We start from the raw sequence: 20,305 nt of genomic DNA, 5'->3' as shown, positions 1-20,305 counted from the left end.
TAACATTGGTACAAAATTAATGAAAATATCCCCAAACCTATACTCAAATTCAATTAGATACCGGCCCACCCCAAATCGCACCTGGGAAAAGACACTAAAAACTTACGACCTGATCAATAACAACAACAAAAATTTCCTTCTGGCAGAGCAAACTCAAAAGACCCTATACCTTCTATATCTCAACAAACACTCATCACCGTCAATTATCCAAAATCATCAACAAGAGATGATTTCTTGGAAACTCACCACTCTAAAAAATATGACTGGATGGTCACCCTCTCTCCAAATAAGAAGCCATTCATATTTGATTGCCCATCAAGGTTTCCTATGGGGCTCCTTTTACAAAAAACAACGACTCTTCACTACCCCCCAACAACAGATCAGAATAACAAACTGTAAATTCTGTAGATCAACTCGTGATGACATTAACCACCTGATGCTGGACTGTCCAATAACTCAAGAAATCCTCAAGCAAATTGAATCCGACATTCTACGTTGGTTCTCAACAAATATCACCTTTGACCGAGACTTACTATTATACAACAAATTCCAACGAGAAATTGCTGAAAGAGTCAAAATTCTACATTACCTCAACATTTTTAAGTCAAATCTAATCTCATACAAAGAGACACTCGATGAAAAGAATTCCTACTGTACGGACAAAACCCTCACAACAAATAGCATCATTTGGAAAACCAGAACAAAATTCAAAAGAATCTACGAATGAAAAGATCGAAGCTACAACTCTACACCAGAAGATTGTACAATTGTTTTTCTCATCCATTTAACTTTAATTACTGTGAATGTTTTCTAATATAGCTCAACCGTTTTTGTGTCACTCACCGGCCCACCAAATTTAATCGTTTTCTCTCATTACCTATAATGACCCACACATATTGTTACGATACCTTATCTCTACACGAACTCTTATGTGTTATCATCTGTTTTATATCAGTTAATATGTACTATATGTCCTACCTTATTGTCAATGTACCCTATATACTCAATTATGTACCATAACTACATAACCCCTTCTTTTTATTTATACCTTCATCAAAATGATGAAACTTAAATTAATACAAATACTTACTGTCAACATCTGAAACCTGGAAATCATCCTGTTTCAACAACTTCTCAATCGTCTTCATGGACTTTACAACAAATCAACATTGCTCTGCTCATCCTGAAATAATCCATGATAATAATATCCATCTCCAATGCTGTTTTTATCCATTTTACTGAAACAACACCATGCTTGAAATTGTTGTGAGTACTAATGAAAGCGATCGTTTTAGGGTATTTCCCAGTTTGATAGCAAAAAGCTGAAAATGCAAGAAATGGCCTCCACGGGATAGACACAAAATATCTCCACTGTCACGGTCCAATAACCATCAAGCAGCAAATCATGTGACTGGGCGGCCAGAACATTGTCGTCTGTCTGCTGGCTGGTTGAGTTCGTCAGTTTGGCGTCTTGTGACGGGCGGGCGATATAGGAACGTTTGGAGGTCAAGGAGGATTTTGAGAAGAATAAAAAGAGTCTGGGAAGATGTGGAGGTATCGCTTCTCGGCTCTCAAGAGCTAAGATCAAGTGTAGTATCTGTCGGGTTCGGACGTGTTTTTCGAGCTCCGCAGGTCTTGATCGATTTTTGGCAATTACTCTGGATTTATTCAGTGTAAGGGGTTGTTGAGTGTTTTAAAATACTTTTAAATACTTTTGCTAGCTTTTTTACTCTTACATGCAGTAGTTTTTGTTGTTTATATGTGTATTTTCGCGTATTCTAGTGATAGGCCTAAATCCTGTCACTCTCAAAACTGTGACTGCTAGTTACGTACTCAAACAGCGCTTTTCAGCGCTAAAACCTTTGTTTTAAGTAGATTTTTGGGTTCTAAACCCGAATTTCATATTATTCTTTGTGCTTATCACCCCTTTGTGTGTTTTTTTCGTTTATTTCCGCGATTTCTAGGCTATTTCAGCCAACCACGCGGTTTACAAGAACCAGGGATTTCCCCAAGATAGTTTGTGGTATCCTGACACTAATTTTTTTGATTTTTGTCGGGAATTGTTAAATTTCCGAATTTATTAACTCAGCCAACTCCGGCAAGTTATTATTACGGATATTGTACCACAATGGTTTTTTTTAAACAAACTCGCACCTTACTATGCCATTTCAACGTCAACGAAGTGGCCGAGACTTTTGACATCACTTCCTTCATGGATTTATTCATCGAAGACGGACCCCTTTTTTATCTCGCCGAGAACATCTTTGGTATGGCACAGGCAGATCACAAAAATAAAATATTCTCCACCACCTTCAAGGCAAATGATGACTCCAAAAAAGCCATCAAGCACATGTTAAAAACCTATTCCTCACCAAGAATTCTGGAAACCAAAAATGGTGCATCGCTGCATATGTGGGTTACTGAGCCATCTCCACCGCCCACCACAATTACCCTTTACCCAGTACCACTGGACATCCCAGATGAAGATATCGTACATCTGGGACACTCCCGGGGATGGGGCATCCTTCGACGCTTTAAGTTTGGAGCACACAAGGCCTTCCCGCAATTCCACAGTGAATACCTTCACCTACAAATCGATCAATTAAAACAGGAACTACTACCGAAACAAATATCCATAAATAGTCTACCCGTATCCGTTACCCTTCCGGGCACCCCCATTATTAAGTGTGCCTACTGCAGAAACTATGGGCACAAATTGCAAGAATGTAAAAAACTACGAAGTAAAAACCCACCCTCCTCCCTCAACCAATCAGCCCTTCCTGCAAACGCTACGTGGGGTCAACAACACTCATCGCAACAGAATTCCAGCCTAAAATCGTCATCACCCCCCCTACAAGGACCTGTCGAGGACCCGCCTTCTCAACCTGATTCGACTGAGCACCCAGCGCCATCAAAATCAGATACAAACATAACCCCATCCCAAAACGAGAACCACACCTCTCAATCAAGTCAGGACGACTCGAACAACCTGCAAGGAAATCAAAACAATAACGAAACAAATACCAATAATACAGACCTGTCAGAGCCTGAGAGACAACAATCCGATTCATCCGAAGCGGAAAGCTCAACGGAATTTCAAACTATCTCCTCCTTAGAAACCTCAGAAGCAGAAAAACGCACACTGGGGCTACAGGGACGTCAACTCACCATCAATGTGACACAGACCCCCAGGAAAGCGAGAACCAGCTCTCGAAAGGGGAAAAAGTCCAAAGCTGACCGCTCTTGAAAACTTTCTATTTTTGAACAATAACTGGCCATATTACATCAAAACCTACCCTCCCTCATGGAATCGTGCAAATATTAAACTAATCTGCTGACCTTCGCCACAATCTACTGCAACGGTCTCACCTGCTGCTTCGGCCCATCTCCCACCCTGGTGGGATACTCTTGTTTGTATTGAAGTAGTTTGAGGAAAAGAAAAAGAGGAGAAAAAAAAAAAAAAGACGATGGGCGGATGGATGGTCGATGTGATACGATCGATCAATCGATAAATGTTGTACACCTGCGTCACCGGTAAAATGAGAAATTGACTGTCGGCCCTGTGTGACAGCAGGAATGGTTTGATAAAATGGATAAATCCCCGATTTATCTTGTGAAAGTTTCTTCAAGTCAACTGTGCTGCTGCTGCTGTTACTACATTTGTTGTGAGTACTAATGAAAGCGATCGTTTTAGGGTATTTCCCAGTTTGATAGCAAAAAGCTGAAAAATGCAAGAAATGGCCTCCACGGGATAGACACAAAATATCTCCACTGTCACGGTCCAATAACCATCAAGCAGCAAATCATGTGACTGGGCGGCGGCCAGAAGATTGTCGTCTGTCTGCTGGCTGGTTGAGTTCGTCAGTTTGGCGTCTTGTGGCGGGCGATATAGGAACGTTTGGAGGTCGAGGAGGATTTTGAGAAGAATAAAAAGAGTCCGGGAAGATGTAGAGGTATCGCTTCTCGGCTCTCAAGAGCTAAGATCAAGTGTAGTATCTGTTCTTCTCAGTTTAATCCCTGGGACGCAGTTCATTGAACTGCTCTTCGATTAAACGGATTTTTGAACGGTGAACGACGCTAGGCGCTTGCGCCTGCTCGTTTGAGGGTTGTGCAGCTATTGCAGTACCTGCTGCTTCGGCCCATCTCCCACCCTGGTGGGATACTCTTGTTTGTATTAAAGTAGTCTGAAGAAAAGAAGAAGAAGAGGAGGAGGAGGAAAAAAAAAAAAAAAAAAAAAAGACGATGGGCGGATGGATTGATCGATGATCGACTAATGTCTATGGGATAAATGTTGTACACCTGCGTCACCGGTAAAATGAGAAATTGACTGTCGGCCCTGTGTGACAGCAGGAATGGTTTGATAAAATGGATAAATCCCCGATTTATCTTGTGAAAGTTTCTTCAAGTCAACTGTGCTGCTGCTGCTGTTACTACATTTGTTGTGAGTACTAATGAAAGCGATCGTTTTAGGGTATTTCCCAGTTTGATAGCAAAAAGCTGAAAAATGCAAGAAATGGCCTCCACGGGATAGACACAAAATATCTCCACTGTCACGGTCCAATAACCATCAAGCAGCAAATCATGTGACTGGGCGGCGGCCAGAAGATTGTCGTCTGTCTGCTGGCTGGTTGAGTTCGTCAGTTTGGCGTCTTGTGGCGGGCGATATAGGAACGTTTGGAGGTCGAGGAGGATTTTGAGAAGAATAAAAAGAGTCCGGGAAGATGTAGAGGTATCGCTTCTCGGCTCTCAAGAGCTAAGATCAAGTGTAGTATCTGTTCTTCTCAGTTTAATCCCTGGGACGCAGTTCATTGAACTGCTCTTCGATTAAACGGATTTTTGAACGGTGAACGACGCTAGGCGCTTGCGCCTGCTCGTTTGAGGGTTGTGCAGCTATTGCAGTACCTGCTGCTTCGGCCCATCTCCCACCCTGGTGGGATACTCTTGTTTGTATTAAAGTAGTCTGAAGAAAAGAAGAAGAAGAGGAGGAGGAGGAAAAAAAAAAAAAAAAAAAAAAGACGATGGGCGGATGGATTGATCGATGATCGACTAATGTCTATGGGATAAATGTTGTACACCTGCGTCACCGGTAAAATGAGAAATTGACTGTCGGCCCTGTGTGACAGCAGGAATGGTTTGATAAAATGGATAAATCCCCGATTTATCTTGTGAAAGTTTCTTCAAGTCAACTGTGCTGCTGCTGCTGTTACTACATTTGTTGTGAGTACTAATGAAAGCGATCGTTTTAGGGTATTTCCCAGTTTGATAGCAAAAAGCTGAAAAATGCAAGAAATGGCCTCCACGGGATAGACACAAAATATCTCCACTGTCACGGTCCAATAACCATCAAGCAGCAAATCATGTGACTGGGCGGCGGCCAGAAGATTGTCGTCTGTCTGCTGGCTGGTTGAGTTCGTCAGTTTGGCGTCTTGTGGCGGGCGATATAGGAACGTTTGGAGGTCGAGGAGGATTTTGAGAAGAATAAAAAGAGTCCGGGAAGATTTAGAGGTATCGCTTCTCGGCTCTCAAGAGCTAAGATCAAGTGTAGTATCTGTTCTTCTCAGTTTAATCCCTGGGACGCAGTTCATTGAACTGCTCTTCGATTAAACGGATTTTTGAACGGTGAACGACGCTAGGCGCTTGCGCCTGCTCGTTTGAGGGTTGTGCAGCTATTGCAGTACCTGCTGCTTCGGCCCATCTCCCACCCTGGTGGGATACTCTTGTTTGTATTAAAGTAGTCTGAAGAAAAGAAGAAGAAGAGGAGGAGGAGGAAAAAAAAAAAAAAAAAAAAAAGACGATGGGCGGATGGATTGATCGATGATCGACTAATGTCTATGGGATAAATGTTGTACACCTGCGTCACCGGTAAAATGAGAAATTGACTGTCGGCCCTGTGTGACAGCAGGAATGGTTTGATAAAATGGATAAATCCCCGATTTATCTTGTGAAAGTTTCTTCAAGTCAACTGTGCTGCTGCTGCTGTTACTACATTTGTTGTGAGTACTAATGAAAGCGATCGTTTTAGGGTATTTCCCAGTTTGATAGCAAAAAGCTGAAAAATGCAAGAAATGGCCTCCACGGGATAGACACAAAATATCTCCACTGTCACGGTCCAATAACCATCAAGCAGCAAATCATGTGACTGGGCGGCGGCCAGAAGATTGTCGTCTGTCTGCTGGCTGGTTGAGTTCGTCAGTTTGGCGTCTTGTGGCGGGCGATATAGGAACGTTTGGAGGTCGAGGAGGATTTTGAGAAGAATAAAAAGAGTCCGGGAAGATTTAGAGGTATCGCTTCTCGGCTCTCAAGAGCTAAGATCAAGTGTAGTGGTCCATCAGTTTACTGATGTAGAAAGGGTCTCGGTTGATGCCGCCGAGTTTGGTGCCCTTTCCCGAACATACCACCTTCCACCTCTCACCAGGTTTTAGGCTTGCCCCTGCTCGTAGCACTTGTGAGCAAAATGCAAGTCAAATCAAGGTTGGGAAATTTTTTGTCCTATCGGAAGGTAGGCAAAAGAGACCCCTGACTCTTTTACAACCCCCACTCAACACACTCAAAACTTTTTTTACTTTACCTTGTAATATCTTTGAAATAAAAGAAAAAAAAAAGTGTAGTATCTGTTCTTCTCAGTTTAATCCCTGGGACGCAGTTCATTGAACTGCTCTTCGATTAAACGGATTTTTGAACGGTGAACGACGCTAGGCGCTTGCGCCTGCTCGTTTGAGGGTTGTGCAGCTATTGCAGTACCTGCTGCTTCGGCCCATCTCCCACCCTGGTGGGATACTCTTGTTTGTATTAAAGTAGTCTGAAGAAAAGAAGAAGAAGAGGAGGAGGAGGAAAAAAAAAAAAAAAAAAAAAAGACGATGGGCGGATGGATTGATCGATGATCGACTAATGTCTATGGGATAAATGTTGTACACCTGCGTCACCGGTAAAATGAGAAATTGACTGTCGGCCCTGTGTGACAGCAGGAATGGTTTGATAAAATGGATAAATCCCCGATTTATCTTGTGAAAGTTTCTTCAAGTCAACTGTGCTGCTGCTGCTGTTACTACATTTGTTGTGAGTACTAATGAAAGCGATCGTTTTAGGGTATTTCCCAGTTTGATAGCAAAAAGCTGAAAAATGCAAGAAATGGCCTCCACGGGATAGACACAAAATATCTCCACTGTCACGGTCCAATAACCATCAAGCAGCAAATCATGTGACTGGGCGGCGGCCAGAAGATTGTCGTCTGTCTGCTGGCTGGTTGAGTTCGTCAGTTTGGCGTCTTGTGGCGGGCGATATAGGAACGTTTGGAGGTCGAGGAGGATTTTGAGAAGAATAAAAAGAGTCCGGGAAGATTTAGAGGTATCGCTTCTCGGCTCTCAAGAGCTAAGATCAAGTGTAGTGGTCCATCAGTTTACTGATGTAGAAAGGGTCTCGGTTGATGCCGCCGAGTTTGGTGCCCTTTCCCGAACATACCACCTTCCACCTCTCACCAGGTTTTAGGCTTGCCCCTGCTCGTAGCACTTGTGAGCAAAATGCAAGTCAAATCAAGGTTGGGAAATTTTTTGTCCTATCGGAAGGTAGGCAAAAGAGACCCCTGACTCTTTTACAACCCCCACTCAACACACTCAAAACTTTTTTTACTTTACCTTGTAATATCTTTGAAATAAAAGAAAAAAAAAAGTGTAGTATCTGTTCTTCTCAGTTTAATCCCTGGGACGCAGTTCATTGAACTGCTCTTCGATTAAACGGATTTTTGAACGGTGAACGACGCTAGGCGCTTGCGCCTGCTCGTTTGAGGGTTGTGCAGCTATTGCAGTACCTGCTGCTTCGGCCCATCTCCCACCCTGGTGGGATACTCTTGTTTGTATTAAAGTAGTCTGAAGAAAAGAAGAAGAAGAGGAGGAGGAGGAAAAAAAAAAAAAAAAAAAAAAGACGATGGGCGGATGGATTGATCGATGATCGACTAATGTCTATGGGATAAATGTTGTACACCTGCGTCACCGGTAAAATGAGAAATTGACTGTCGGCCCTGTGTGACAGCAGGAATGGTTTGATAAAATGGATAAATCCCCGATTTATCTTGTGAAAGTTTCTTCAAGTCAACTGTGCTGCTGCTGCTGTTACTACATTTGTTGTGAGTACTAATGAAAGCGATCGTTTTAGGGTATTTCCCAGTTTGATAGCAAAAAGCTGAAAAATGCAAGAAATGGCCTCCACGGGATAGACACAAAATATCTCCACTGTCACGGTCCAATAACCATCAAGCAGCAAATCATGTGACTGGGCGGCGGCCAGAAGATTGTCGTCTGTCTGCTGGCTGGTTGAGTTCGTCAGTTTGGCGTCTTGTGGCGGGCGATATAGGAACGTTTGGAGGTCGAGGAGGATTTTGAGAAGAATAAAAAGAGTCCGGGAAGATTTAGAGGTATCGCTTCTCGGCTCTCAAGAGCTAAGATCAAGTGTAGTATCTGTTCTTCTCAGTTTAATCCCTGGGACGCAGTTCATTGAACTGCTCTTCGATTAAACGGATTTTTGAACGGTGAACGACGCTAGGCGCTTGCGCCTGCTCGTTTGAGGGTTGTGCAGCTATTGCAGTACCTGCTGCTTCGGCCCATCTCCCACCCTGGTGGGATACTCTTGTTTGTATTAAAGTAGTCTGAAGAAAAGAAGAAGAAGAGGAGGAGGAGGAAAAAAAAAAAAAAAAAAAAAAGACGATGGGCGGATGGATTGATCGATGATCGACTAATGTCTATGGGATAAATGTTGTACACCTGCGTCACCGGTAAAATGAGAAATTGACTGTCGGCCCTGTGTGACAGCAGGAATGGTTTGATAAAATGGATAAATCCCCGATTTATCTTGTGAAAGTTTCTTCAAGTCAACTGTGCTGCTGCTGCTGTTACTACATTTGTTGTGAGTACTAATGAAAGCGATCGTTTTAGGGTATTTCCCAGTTTGATAGCAAAAAGCTGAAAAATGCAAGAAATGGCCTCCACGGGATAGACACAAAATATCTCCACTGTCACGGTCCAATAACCATCAAGCAGCAAATCATGTGACTGGGCGGCGGCCAGAAGATTGTCGTCTGTCTGCTGGCTGGTTGAGTTCGTCAGTTTGGCGTCTTGTGGCGGGCGATATAGGAACGTTTGGAGGTCGAGGAGGATTTTGAGAAGAATAAAAAGAGTCCGGGAAGATTTAGAGGTATCGCTTCTCGGCTCTCAAGAGCTAAGATCAAGTGTAGTATCTGTCGGGTTCGGACGTATTTTTCGAGCTCCGCAGGTCTTGATCGATTTTTGGCAATTACTCTGAATTTATTCAGTGTAAAGGGTTGGTGAGTGTTTTAAATTGTTTATAAACTAATTATATATAACTTTTACACTTACACTTTGCTTAATTTGTTACATAACTGCTGATATTTGTATTTGTCTGAATTTTCATGCTCAGTAGGCTAAGCCCGAGTGGCAACCCTATTTACGCTCTTAAACAGCGCTTTTCAGCGCTACTTTTTATTGTTTCCTATAGTTTTTAGGTCACGGAACTTAATTCCGTGGTCAAAATTACTGAATAGTTTCGTTTTATTGTGTTTTTAACTACTTTTAGCTCATTTCTAGGCTATTTCAGCCAACCACGCGTTTTCACCCGATTTTGGGATTCCCCTGTTATATTTTATGGTAACCGGCCTTTAATTTTCTAAAATTGTGTTGGGGTCCTCATTATTTACCGTTTTACTCTGTTCTGCCTACCTTGACGTGTTACGAATACGTCCGTGTAACTACTATGGTTTTCTTTAAACAAACCCGAACCTTGCTATGTCACTTCGACTCCAACGAAATTTCTGAAAGTTTTGACATCTCCTCATTTATGGAATTATTTATTCACGAAGGACCATTTGTATCAATCTCCGACAACATTTTCGGAATGACACAACCCGATTATAGAGAAAAAATTTTCTCTATTACTTTCAAACCAGATGACGCCTCTACAAGCGCCATCAAAAAAATGATAAATACATATTCGCAAAGACAACTAACTGATTGTACCTAAAAATGGTACACCTATGCACATGTGGGTTGACGAACCAGCTCCTCCACCAGCTACGATCACCCTCTACCCAGTCCCGATGGATATCCCTGATGAGGAAATCGTACACCTGGTACGTTCCCAGCATTGGGGCATTCTGCGTCGGTTCAAGTTCGGCTCCCATAAAGGATTCCCGCAATTTCATAACGACTATTTACATCTCCAGATTGATCAGCTCAACGAGAATTTGATCCCTAAACAAATCATAATTAATAGCCAACCTGTATCAGTTACCCTCCCGGGATCACCTATCCGTAAATGTGCCTATTGCAGGAATTTCGGCCACCTCATTCAAAATTGTAACAAAAGAAAAAATAAAAACCCACCTCCTTCCAACAACAAATCTGCCCTCCCTGCAAACTCAACGTGGGGTCGTCAACAACCAACTCCAAGTGAAACCGCGCTACCATCCACCGTTCCCACGGAGCAACCCAACCCTCCTGCAGACCCTCTGGTGATTGAAGAATCTGATGCCCTCTCTCCGAAACAAACCAAGACCAACTCTACAGCAGACAAAGATCAGGACACCACTCCCGTTGTTGTTTCAGAATCCCAAGACCCGTCAACCTCGGAGGAATCCTCCGGCTCATCTGATTTAGTGACTGTCTCGTCACTAGACACTTCCGATGCTGAAAAGCGACTTAAAGGACTTCAAGAGAAACTTTGCTTCACTACTCCTCCTCCTGCAACTTCAAAAAAAGGTAATGCGAGAAACAAGCAAGCTAATAAACAAAAAGGAAAACGCTGTTAAACGCTCCGGCCAAAACAAGCTATACTATACGTAATCTGATGGATACTATTCAAAGAAAAAACAAAGCTTTAACTATAGCAACCATAAACTGCAACGGCCTCACCAAATCTCTCCGACATATCCCCTCCTTTATGCGTGATCATAAAATTGACATTCTGGCAATCCAAGAAGCCCATCGAATCAACCCGAAACAATTTCTCTACTGGCAAAAAGAAAACAACTTGACATCCTTCACCAACGCACCAAGTACCAACTCCAAAGACAAATACTTCAAATCTGGAACAGTTCTCATCATATCGAACTATATCCTACCTTTTGTCAAAACCCACACCATCATCACCGAACATCGATCTCATCTTATAAAATTAGTAATCAACAGTAGAACGGTCATTATTATCAACTCGTATCTAACCTCCGGAACCTCCTCCTCCTCATCCTCTGCAAGAATTCTTCAACTTGAACATATCTATCAACACCTCACCACCACTCCCCATGACGACACCTTATGGCTGGGAGATTTCAATCTAGTTCTAGACAGCAAAGATTCAATCAATAAAATTCAAATAAGAAATGACCATAAAAAAATGATTGAATATCTCAAATTCTTTGACCTCAACGACGCCTTCCGATATCTGCACCCAAACCAAAGAAGCTTCTCTTACATCACAGCTAAAGCCAGTACAAGAATTGATAGAATATATTCCAATAGTGCTCTGACAACCAAAATAACAAAATCCACTTACATTTCAACCGCACACTTCTCTGACCATTCATTCAGAAATTTAATATCTCTTCAGACTACTCTTCCACGACCCGACCATCAACACGGCAGAACATACTGGAAACTCAACGACTCCCTTCTTCAAGACACACAATTCGGCAATCAAATCGACAATACCATACGAGCCTTGTCCCAAAAGCCTCTCCGCTCTCTCGATCCACTGAAATGGTGGGAACAATTCAAAACAAGCCTCAGAAGATCTGTTATTCATTTAGCAAGTAAGAAAAAACGCAAAACCCAAAATCTATTGCAAAACTATCAGTACCAATTAGAATCTCTCAATGAACACCTCACCCCGGACAAAAATCTGGAAATTCTCAATTTAAAAAAGAAAGTTCAAAACATTCAAGAGCAACAGCAACAAGGTGAAAGAATACGATCAAGAATGAAAACAGTCACGGACAAAGAAGATCCATCAAGAATTTTTAAAATATTCGAAGGTAAACACCAAAAAAAACTCAACATAAACAAATTGCAACTGGATGAAGAAAAGGACAGCACAATAACAAATAATCCCATCACCATTCAGCAAACCATTCACAAATTCTATTCCCAACTCTGGAAAACCGACCCCACCGAAACAAATAAAACAGATGAAGAACTTTCTCAATACCTGAACAACCTTCCTGCAATTGAATCCAATCCTCAAAATAATCTCTCGCCTTTCATCGACATAGCTGAAATAAAAGCAGCTATACAACAACTTAATAAACATTCCGCACCTGGTCTGGACGGTCTTACAGCCAGTTTTTATCAGAGATTCTCCCACCTCCTTTCGCCACTGCTCCAAGAAGTCTTCAACAATTGTTATTTCCAATCCCAGCTCACCCACTCTCAGAGATCTGCATTCATTAGACTTATCCCAAAATCAGGCAATAAACTTTTAATTAAAAATTGGAGACCTATTTCGATCTTAAATATGGACTATAAAATCCTCAGCATCATTCTCAAAAATAGAATAACACCAATCGTCACCCACCTCATTTCCTCCTCTCAGCAATGCGGAATTCCTGGAAGATCCCTGGAAACCATCCTTCTCAACATCCAGGCGGCCCTGCAACAAGAAAATGACAATCAAGACCGACTGGCAATTTTAAAATTAGATTTCACCAAAGCCTTCGATAAAGTGAATCACAACTTTATTATTCGACTTCTCAGTAAATTAAATTTACCTAGCTCCATAGTCAACTGGATTAAAATAATTTATGACCAGCCGCTTGCTTACATCCAAACTACTCGAGGCCTTTCTCAAGAGATTCCAATCTCCTGCGGCGTCCGACAGGGATGCCCCCTGAGTATGCTTATTTTTACCATAGTAACAAATGTTTTAGCACACAAAATCTCAAATAGCTCTTACCACAATTGCCCGAAGATCAGATCTACTTCCCTCAGTCTGCAGCAGTACGCCGACGACACCATTCTCCTGGCTAAGGACATACCAACCATATCCAACGCTCTCCTAATCATAAATGAATTCAGCAATTTTTCCGGACTCAAATTAAACGAAGCTAAATCTGCATTTTTCGTCTCAACACCTCTTCTACAAAACCAGATAAATCAGCATTTTCCCAATATCCCGATCACAACTAACATGAAAATACTTGGAACGACATTCTCACACTCCGATGACGATGCTACCGTAAACTGGGAAAAAGCAATACTTACAATAAAAAAACTCAACAATCTGCACAAAATGAGACGTTTGTCCATTCTGGGAAGAAAGTATTTAATAAACGCCCTATTTCTACCCCACATTATCAGAACCGCGACCCTCTTCCTACCGCCAATAAAAATTTGCAATCAACTCACCAACCTCATCTTCAAGTTTCTCTGGTATCCCAGAAAATTGGAACCCGTGGCAAGAAATAAGCTCATCGCCCCCTTTAATGAAGGAGGGCTGGAAATTCTCCATGTCGCATCCCGGATACACTCCACATTCCTCTACAAAATGAAAAGAATATTATTGGAAAACACCGAAAATAGTTTCTTCTCATGTTGGGCCAAGTATAACATTGGTACAAAATTAATGAAAATATCCCCAAACCTATACTCAAATTCAATTAGATACCGGCCCACCCCAAATCGCACCTGGGAAAAGACACTAAAAACTTACGACCTGATCAATAACAACAACAAAAATTTCCTTCTGGCAGAGCAAACTCAAAAGACCCTATACCTTCTATATCTCAACAAACACTCATCACCGTCAATTATCCAAAATCATCAACAAGAGATGATTTCTTGGAAACTCACCACTCTAAAAAATATGACTGGATGGTCACCCTCTCTCCAAATAAGAAGCCATTCATATTTGATTGCCCATCAAGGTTTCCTATGGGGCTCCTTTTACAAAAAACAACGACTCTTCACTACCCCCCAACAACAGATCAGAATAACAAACTGTAAATTCTGTAGATCAACTCGTGATGACATTAACCACCTGATGCTGGACTGTCCAATAACTCAAGAAATCCTCAAGCAAATTGAATCCGACATTCTACGTTGGTTCTCAACAAATATCACCTTTGACCGAGACTTACTATTATACAACAAATTCCAACGAGAAATTGCTGAAAGAGTCAAAATTCTACATTACCTCAACATTTTTAAGTCAAATCTAATCTCATACAAAGAGACACTCGATGAAAAGAATTCCTACTGTACGGACAAAACCCTCACAACAAATAGCATCATTTGGAAAACCAGAACAAAATTCAAAAGAATCTACGAATGAAAAGATCGAAGCTACAACTCTACACCAGAAGATTGTACAATTGTTTTTCTCATCCATTTAACTTTAATTACTGTGAATGTTTTCTAATATAGCTCAACCGTTTTTGTGTCACTCACCGGCCCACCAAATTTAATCGTTTTCTCTCATTACCTATAATGACCCACACATATTGTTACGATACCTTATCTCTACACGAACTCTTATGTGTTATCATCTGTTTTATATCAGTTAATATGTACTATATGTCCTACCTTATTGTCAATGTACCCTATATACTCAATTATGTACCATAACTACATAACCCCTTCTTTTTATTTATACCTTCATCAAAATGATGAAACTTAAATTAATACAAATACTTACTGTCAACATCTGAAACCTGGAAATCATCCTGTTTCAACAACTTCTCAATCGTCTTCATGGACTTTACAACAAATCAACATTGCTCTGCTCATCCTGAAATAATCCATGATAATAATATCCATCTCCAATGCTGTTTTTATCCATTTTACTGAAACAACACCATGCTTGAAATTGTTGTGAGTACTAATGAAAGCGATCGTTTTAGGGTATTTCCCAGTTTGATAGCAAAAAGCTGAAAATGCAAGAAATGGCCTCCACGGGATAGACACAAAATATCTCCACTGTCACGGTCCAATAACCATCAAGCAGCAAATCATGTGACTGGGCGGCCAGAACATTGTCGTCTGTCTGCTGGCTGGTTGAGTTCGTCAGTTTGGCGTCTTGTGACGGGCGGGCGATATAGGAACGTTTGGAGGTCAAGGAGGATTTTGAGAAGAATAAAAAGAGTCTGGGAAGATGTGGAGGTATCGCTTCTCGGCTCTCAAGAGCTAAGATCAAGTGTAGTATCTGTCGGGTTCGGACGTGTTTTTCGAGCTCCGCAGGTCTTGATCGATTTTTGGCAATTACTCTGGATTTATTCAGTGTAAGGGGTTGTTGAGTGTTTTAAAATACTTTTAAATACTTTTGCTAGCTTTTTTACTCTTACATGCAGTAGTTTTTGTTGTTTATATGTGTATTTTCGCGTATTCTAGTGATAGGCCTAAATCCTGTCACTCTCAAAACTGTGACTGCTAGTTACGTACTCAAACAGCGCTTTTCAGCGCTAAAACCTTTGTTTTAAGTAGATTTTTGGGTTCTAAACCCGAATTTCATATTATTCTTTGTGCTTATCACCCCTTTGTGTGTTTTTTTCGTTTATTTCCGCGATTTCTAGGCTATTTCAGCCAACCACGCGGTTTACAAGAACCAGGGATTTCCCCAAGATAGTTTGTGGTATCCTGACACTAATTTTTTTGATTTTTGTCGGGAATTGTTAAATTTCCGAATTTATTAACTCAGCCAACTCCGGCAAGTTATTATTACGGATATTGTACCACAATGGTTTTTTTTAAACAAACTCGCACCTTACTATGCCATTTCAACGTCAACGAAGTGGCCGAGACTTTTGACATCACTTCCTTCATGGATTTATTCATCGAAGACGGACCCCTTTTTTATCTCGCCGAGAACATCTTTGGTATGGCACAGGCAGATCACAAAAATAAAATATTCTCCACCACCTTCAAGGCAAATGATGACTCCAAAAAAGCCATCAAGCACATGTTAAAAACCTATTCCTCACCAAGAATTCTGGAAACCAAAAATGGTGCATCGCTGCATATGTGGGTTACTGAGCCATCTCCACCGCCCACCACAATTACCCTTTACCCAGTACCACTGGACATCCCAGATGAAGATATCGTACATCTGGGACACTCCCGGGGATGGGGCATCCTTCGACGCTTTAAGTTTGGAGCACACAAGGCCTTCCCGCAATTCCACAGTGAATACCTTCACCTACAAATCGATCAATTAAAACAGGAACTACTACCGAAACAAATATCCATAAATAGTCTACCCGTATCCGTTACCCTTCCGGGCACCCCCATTATTAAGTGTGCCTACTGCAGAAACTATGGGCACAAATTGCAAGAATGTAAAAAACTACGAAGTAAAAACCCACCCTCCTCCCTCAACCAATCAGCCCTTCCTGCAAACGCTACGTGGGGTCAACAACACTCATCGCAACAGAATTCCAGCCTAAAATCGTCATCACCCCCCCTACAAGGACCTGTCGAGGACCCGCCTTCTCAACCTGATTCGACTGAGCACCCAGCGCCATCAAAATCAGATACAAACATAACCCCATCCCAAAACGAGAACCACACCTCTCAATCAAGTCAGGACGACTCGAACAACCTGCAAGGAAATCAAAACAATAACGAAACAAATACCAATAATACAGACCTGTCAGAGCCTGAGAGACAACAATCCGATTCATCCGAAGCGGAAAGCTCAACGGAATTTCAAACTATCTCCTCCTTAGAAACCTCAGAAGCAGAAAAACGCACACTGGGGCTACAGGGACGTCAACTCACCATCAATGTGACACAGACCCCCAGGAAAGCGAGAACCAGCTCTCGAAAGGGGAAAAAGTCCAAAGCTGACCGCTCTTGAAAACTTTCTATTTTTGAACAATAACTGGCCATATTACATCAAAACCTACCCTCCCTCATGGAATCGTGCAAATATTAAACTAATCTGCTGACCTTCGCCACAATCTACTGCAACGGTCTCACCTGCTGCTTCGGCCCATCTCCCACCCTGGTGGGATACTCTTGTTTGTATTGAAGTAGTTTGAGGAAAAGAAAAAGAGGAGAAAAAAAAAAAAAAGACGATGGGCGGATGGATGGTCGATGTGATACGATCGATCAATCGATAAATGTTGTACACCTGCGTCACCGGTAAAATGAGAAATTGACTGTCGGCCCTGTGTGACAGCAGGAATGGTTTGATAAAATGGATAAATCCCCGATTTATCTTGTGAAAGTTTCTTCAAGTCAACTGTGCTGCTGCTGCTGTTACTACATTTGTTGTGAGTACTAATGAAAGCGATCGTTTTAGGGTATTTCCCAGTTTGATAGCAAAAAGCTGAAAAATGCAAGAAATGGCCTCCACGGGATAGACACAAAATATCTCCACTGTCACGGTCCAATAACCATCAAGCAGCAAATCATGTGACTGGGCGGCGGCCAGAAGATTGTCGTCTGTCTGCTGGCTGGTTGAGTTCGTCAGTTTGGCGTCTTGTGGCGGGCGATATAGGAACGTTTGGAGGTCGAGGAGGATTTTGAGAAGAATAAAAAGAGTCCGGGAAGATTTAGAGGTATCGCTTCTCGGCTCTCAAGAGCTAAGATCAAGTGTAGTATCTGTTCTTCTCAGTTTAATCCCTGGGACGCAGTTCATTGAACTGCTCTTCGATTAAACGGATTTTTGAACGGTGAACGACGCTAGGCGCTTGCGCCTGCTCGTTTGAGGGTTGTGCAGCTATTGCAGTACCTGCTGCTTCGGCCCATCTCCCACCCTGGTGGGATACTCTTGTTTGTATTAAAGTAGTCTGAAGAAAAGAAGAAGAAGAGGAGGAGGAGGAAAAAAAAAAAAAAAAAAAAAAGACGATGGGCGGATGGATTGATCGATGATCGACTAATGTCTATGGGATAAATGTTGTACACCTGCGTCACCGGTAAAATGAGAAATTGACTGTCGGCCCTGTGTGACAGCAGGAATGGTTTGATAAAATGGATAAATCCCCGATTTATCTTGTGAAAGTTTCTTCAAGTCAACTGTGCTGCTGCTGCTGTTACTACATTTGTTGTGAGTACTAATGAAAGCGATCGTTTTAGGGTATTTCCCAGTTTGATAGCAAAAAGCTGAAAAATGCAAGAAATGGCCTCCACGGGATAGACACAAAATATCTCCACTGTCACGGTCCAATAACCATCAAGCAGCAAATCATGTGACTGGGCGGCGGCCAGAAGATTGTCGTCTGTCTGCTGGCTGGTTGAGTTCGTCAGTTTGGCGTCTTGTGGCGGGCGATATAGGAACGTTTGGAGGTCGAGGAGGATTTTGAGAAGAATAAAAAGAGTCCGGGAAGATTTAGAGGTATCGCTTCTCGGCTCTCAAGAGCTAAGATCAAGTGTAGTATCTGTTCTTCTCAGTTTAATCCCTGGGACGCAGTTCATTGAACTGCTCTTCGATTAAACGGATTTTTGAACGGTGAACGACGCTAGGCGCTTGCGCCTGCTCGTTTGAGGGTTGTGCAGCTATTGCAGTACCTGCTGCTTCGGCCCATCTCCCACCCTGGTGGGATACTCTTGTTTGTATTAAAGTAGTCTGAAGAAAAGAAGAAGAAGAGGAGGAGGAGGAAAAAAAAAAAAAAAAAAAAAAGACGATGGGCGGATGGATTGATCGATGATCGACTAATGTCTATGGGATAAATGTTGTACACCTGCGTCACCGGTAAAATGAGAAATTGACTGTCGGCCCTGTGTGACAGCAGGAATGGTTTGATAAAATGGATAAATCCCCGATTTATCTTGTGAAAGTTTCTTCAAGTCAACTGTGCTGCTGCTGCTGTTACTACATTTGTTGTGAGTACTAATGAAAGCGATCGTTTTAGGGTATTTCCCAGTTTGATAGCAAAAAGCTGAAAAATGCAAGAAATGGCCTCCACGGGATAGACACAAAATATCTCCACTGTCACGGTCCAATAACCATCAAGCAGCAAATCATGTGACTGGGCGGCGGCCAGAAGATTGTCGTCTGTCTGCTGGCTGGTTGAGTTCGTCAGTTTGGCGTCTTGTGGCGGGCGATATAGGAACGTTTGGAGGTCGAGGAGGATTTTGAGAAGAATAAAAAGAGTCCGGGAAGATTTAGAGGTATCGCTTCTCGGCTCTCAAGAGCTAAGATCAAGTGTAGTATCTGTCGGGTTCGGACGTATTTTTCGAGCTCCGCAGGTCTTGATCGATTTTTGGCAATTACTCTGAATTTATTCAGTGTAAAGGGTTGGTGAGTGTTTTAAATTGTTTATAAACTAATTATATATAACTTTTACACTTACACTTTGCTTAATTTGTTACATAACTGCTGATATTTGTATTTGTCTGAATTTTCATGCTCAGTAGGCTAAGCCCGAGTGGCAACCCTATTTACGCTCTTAAACAGCGCTTTTCAGCGCTACTTTTTATTGTTTCCTATAGTTTTTAGGTCACGGAACTTAATTCCGTGGTCAAAATTACTGAATAGTTTCGTTTTATTGTGTTTTTAACTACTTTTAGCTCATTTCTAGGCTATTTCAGCCAACCACGCGTTTTCACCCGATTTTGGGATTCCCCTGTTATATTTTATGGTAACCGGCCTTTAATTTTCTAAAATTGTGTTGGGGTCCTCATTATTTACCGTTTTACTCTGTTCTGCCTACCTTGACGTGTTACGAATACGTCCGTGTAACTACTATGGTTTTCTTTAAACAAACCCGAACCTTGCTATGTCACTTCGACTCCAACGAAATTTCTGAAAGTTTTGACATCTCCTCATTTATGGAATTATTTATTCACGAAGGACCATTTGTATCAATCTCCGACAACATTTTCGGAATGACACAACCCGATTATAGAGAAAAAATTTTCTCTATTACTTTCAAACCAGATGACGCCTCTACAAGCGCCATCAAAAAAATGATAAATACATATTCGCAAAGACAACTAACTGATTGTACCTAAAAATGGTACACCTATGCACATGTGGGTTGACGAACCAGCTCCTCCACCAGCTACGATCACCCTCTACCCAGTCCCGATGGATATCCCTGATGAGGAAATCGTACACCTGGTACGTTCCCAGCATTGGGGCATTCTGCGTCGGTTCAAGTTCGGCTCCCATAAAGGATTCCCGCAATTTCATAACGACTATTTACATCTCCAGATTGATCAGCTCAACGAGAATTTGATCCCTAAACAAATCATAATTAATAGCCAACCTGTATCAGTTACCCTCCCGGGATCACCTATCCGTAAATGTGCCTATTGCAGGAATTTCGGCCACCTCATTCAAAATTGTAACAAAAGAAAAAATAAAA

The 20,305-nt window shown here is 41.9% G+C and overlaps 2 protein-coding genes, 6 non-coding genes and 4 pseudogenes across 14 annotated transcripts in view; 10 read left to right on the top strand and 2 right to left on the bottom strand.

The window, feature by feature from the left end:
* Positions 1–1,556: 1,556 nt before the first annotated feature.
* On the top strand, positions 1,557–1,726 carry LOC143457920 (U2 spliceosomal RNA; annotated as a pseudogene).
* Positions 1,727–3,955: 2,229 nt separating this feature from the next.
* LOC143457501 (U2 spliceosomal RNA) lies at positions 3,956–4,148 on the top strand. Its single transcript, XR_013117196.1, has one exon. It is a non-coding gene; the product is annotated as a U2 spliceosomal RNA (small nuclear RNA).
* A 583-nt stretch (positions 4,149–4,731) lies between these two features.
* On the top strand, positions 4,732–4,924 carry LOC143457500 (U2 spliceosomal RNA). The gene has a single exon (XR_013117195.1). It is a non-coding gene; the product is annotated as a U2 spliceosomal RNA (small nuclear RNA).
* Positions 4,925–5,507: 583 nt separating this feature from the next.
* LOC143457499 (U2 spliceosomal RNA) lies at positions 5,508–5,700 on the top strand. The gene has a single exon (XR_013117194.1). It is a non-coding gene; the product is annotated as a U2 spliceosomal RNA (small nuclear RNA).
* Positions 5,701–6,550: 850 nt separating this feature from the next.
* On the top strand, positions 6,551–6,763 carry LOC143457881 (U2 spliceosomal RNA; annotated as a pseudogene).
* An 850-nt stretch (positions 6,764–7,613) lies between these two features.
* Positions 7,614–7,826, top strand: LOC143457880 (U2 spliceosomal RNA; annotated as a pseudogene).
* Positions 7,827–8,409: 583 nt separating this feature from the next.
* LOC143457498 (U2 spliceosomal RNA) lies at positions 8,410–8,602 on the top strand. The gene has a single exon (XR_013117193.1). It is a non-coding gene; the product is annotated as a U2 spliceosomal RNA (small nuclear RNA).
* Positions 8,603–9,837: 1,235 nt separating this feature from the next.
* LOC143451441 (uncharacterized) lies at positions 9,838–14,858 on the bottom strand. Of its 3 annotated transcripts, none has more exons than XM_076951986.1 (10): positions 14,692–14,858; positions 13,404–13,535; positions 12,952–13,053; positions 12,767–12,885; positions 12,574–12,648; positions 12,208–12,436; positions 11,557–11,754; positions 11,425–11,482; positions 10,389–11,343; positions 9,838–10,256 (listed from the first exon to the last, which is right to left on the bottom strand). In XM_076951986.1, exons 1-5 carry the CDS (start codon positions 14,716–14,718, stop codon positions 12,588–12,590), a joined length of 441 nt encoding a protein of 146 aa, XP_076808101.1. In that variant the 5' UTR covers positions 14,719–14,858; the 3' UTR covers positions 9,838–10,256; positions 10,389–11,343; positions 11,425–11,482; positions 11,557–11,754; positions 12,208–12,436; positions 12,574–12,587. The 3 variants fall into 3 exon arrangements, with proteins under 3 accessions (XP_076808101.1, XP_076808100.1, XP_076808102.1); XM_076951985.1 differs by having other exon boundaries at positions 13,408–13,535; XM_076951987.1 differs by lacking the exon at positions 12,767–12,885.
* Positions 14,859–15,157: 299 nt separating this feature from the next.
* Positions 15,158–15,327, top strand: LOC143457919 (U2 spliceosomal RNA; annotated as a pseudogene).
* A 2,229-nt stretch (positions 15,328–17,556) lies between these two features.
* LOC143457495 (U2 spliceosomal RNA) lies at positions 17,557–17,749 on the top strand. Its single transcript, XR_013117191.1, has one exon. It is a non-coding gene; the product is annotated as a U2 spliceosomal RNA (small nuclear RNA).
* A 583-nt stretch (positions 17,750–18,332) lies between these two features.
* Positions 18,333–18,525, top strand: LOC143457494 (U2 spliceosomal RNA). The gene has a single exon (XR_013117190.1). It is a non-coding gene; the product is annotated as a U2 spliceosomal RNA (small nuclear RNA).
* A 1,235-nt stretch (positions 18,526–19,760) lies between these two features.
* Positions 19,761–20,305, bottom strand: part of LOC143451442 (uncharacterized) — a 33,719-nt gene continuing 33,174 nt past the window's right edge. For all 5 annotated transcript variants that reach the window (XM_076951988.1, XM_076951989.1, XM_076951992.1 and 2 more), the window contains one exon: positions 19,761–20,179. The gene's annotated coding sequence lies outside the window, so the exon portion shown is untranslated. The remainder of the gene's footprint in view (positions 20,180–20,305) is intronic.

The sequence above is a fragment of the Clavelina lepadiformis genome, chromosome 4 (assembly GCF_947623445.1).
Source record: "Clavelina lepadiformis chromosome 4, kaClaLepa1.1, whole genome shotgun sequence".
Lineage (NCBI taxonomy): Eukaryota > Metazoa > Chordata > Ascidiacea > Aplousobranchia > Clavelinidae > Clavelina > Clavelina lepadiformis.
Note: the sequence above shows the minus strand (reverse complement) of the source record. Positions and strands in the feature narration are given on the sequence as shown.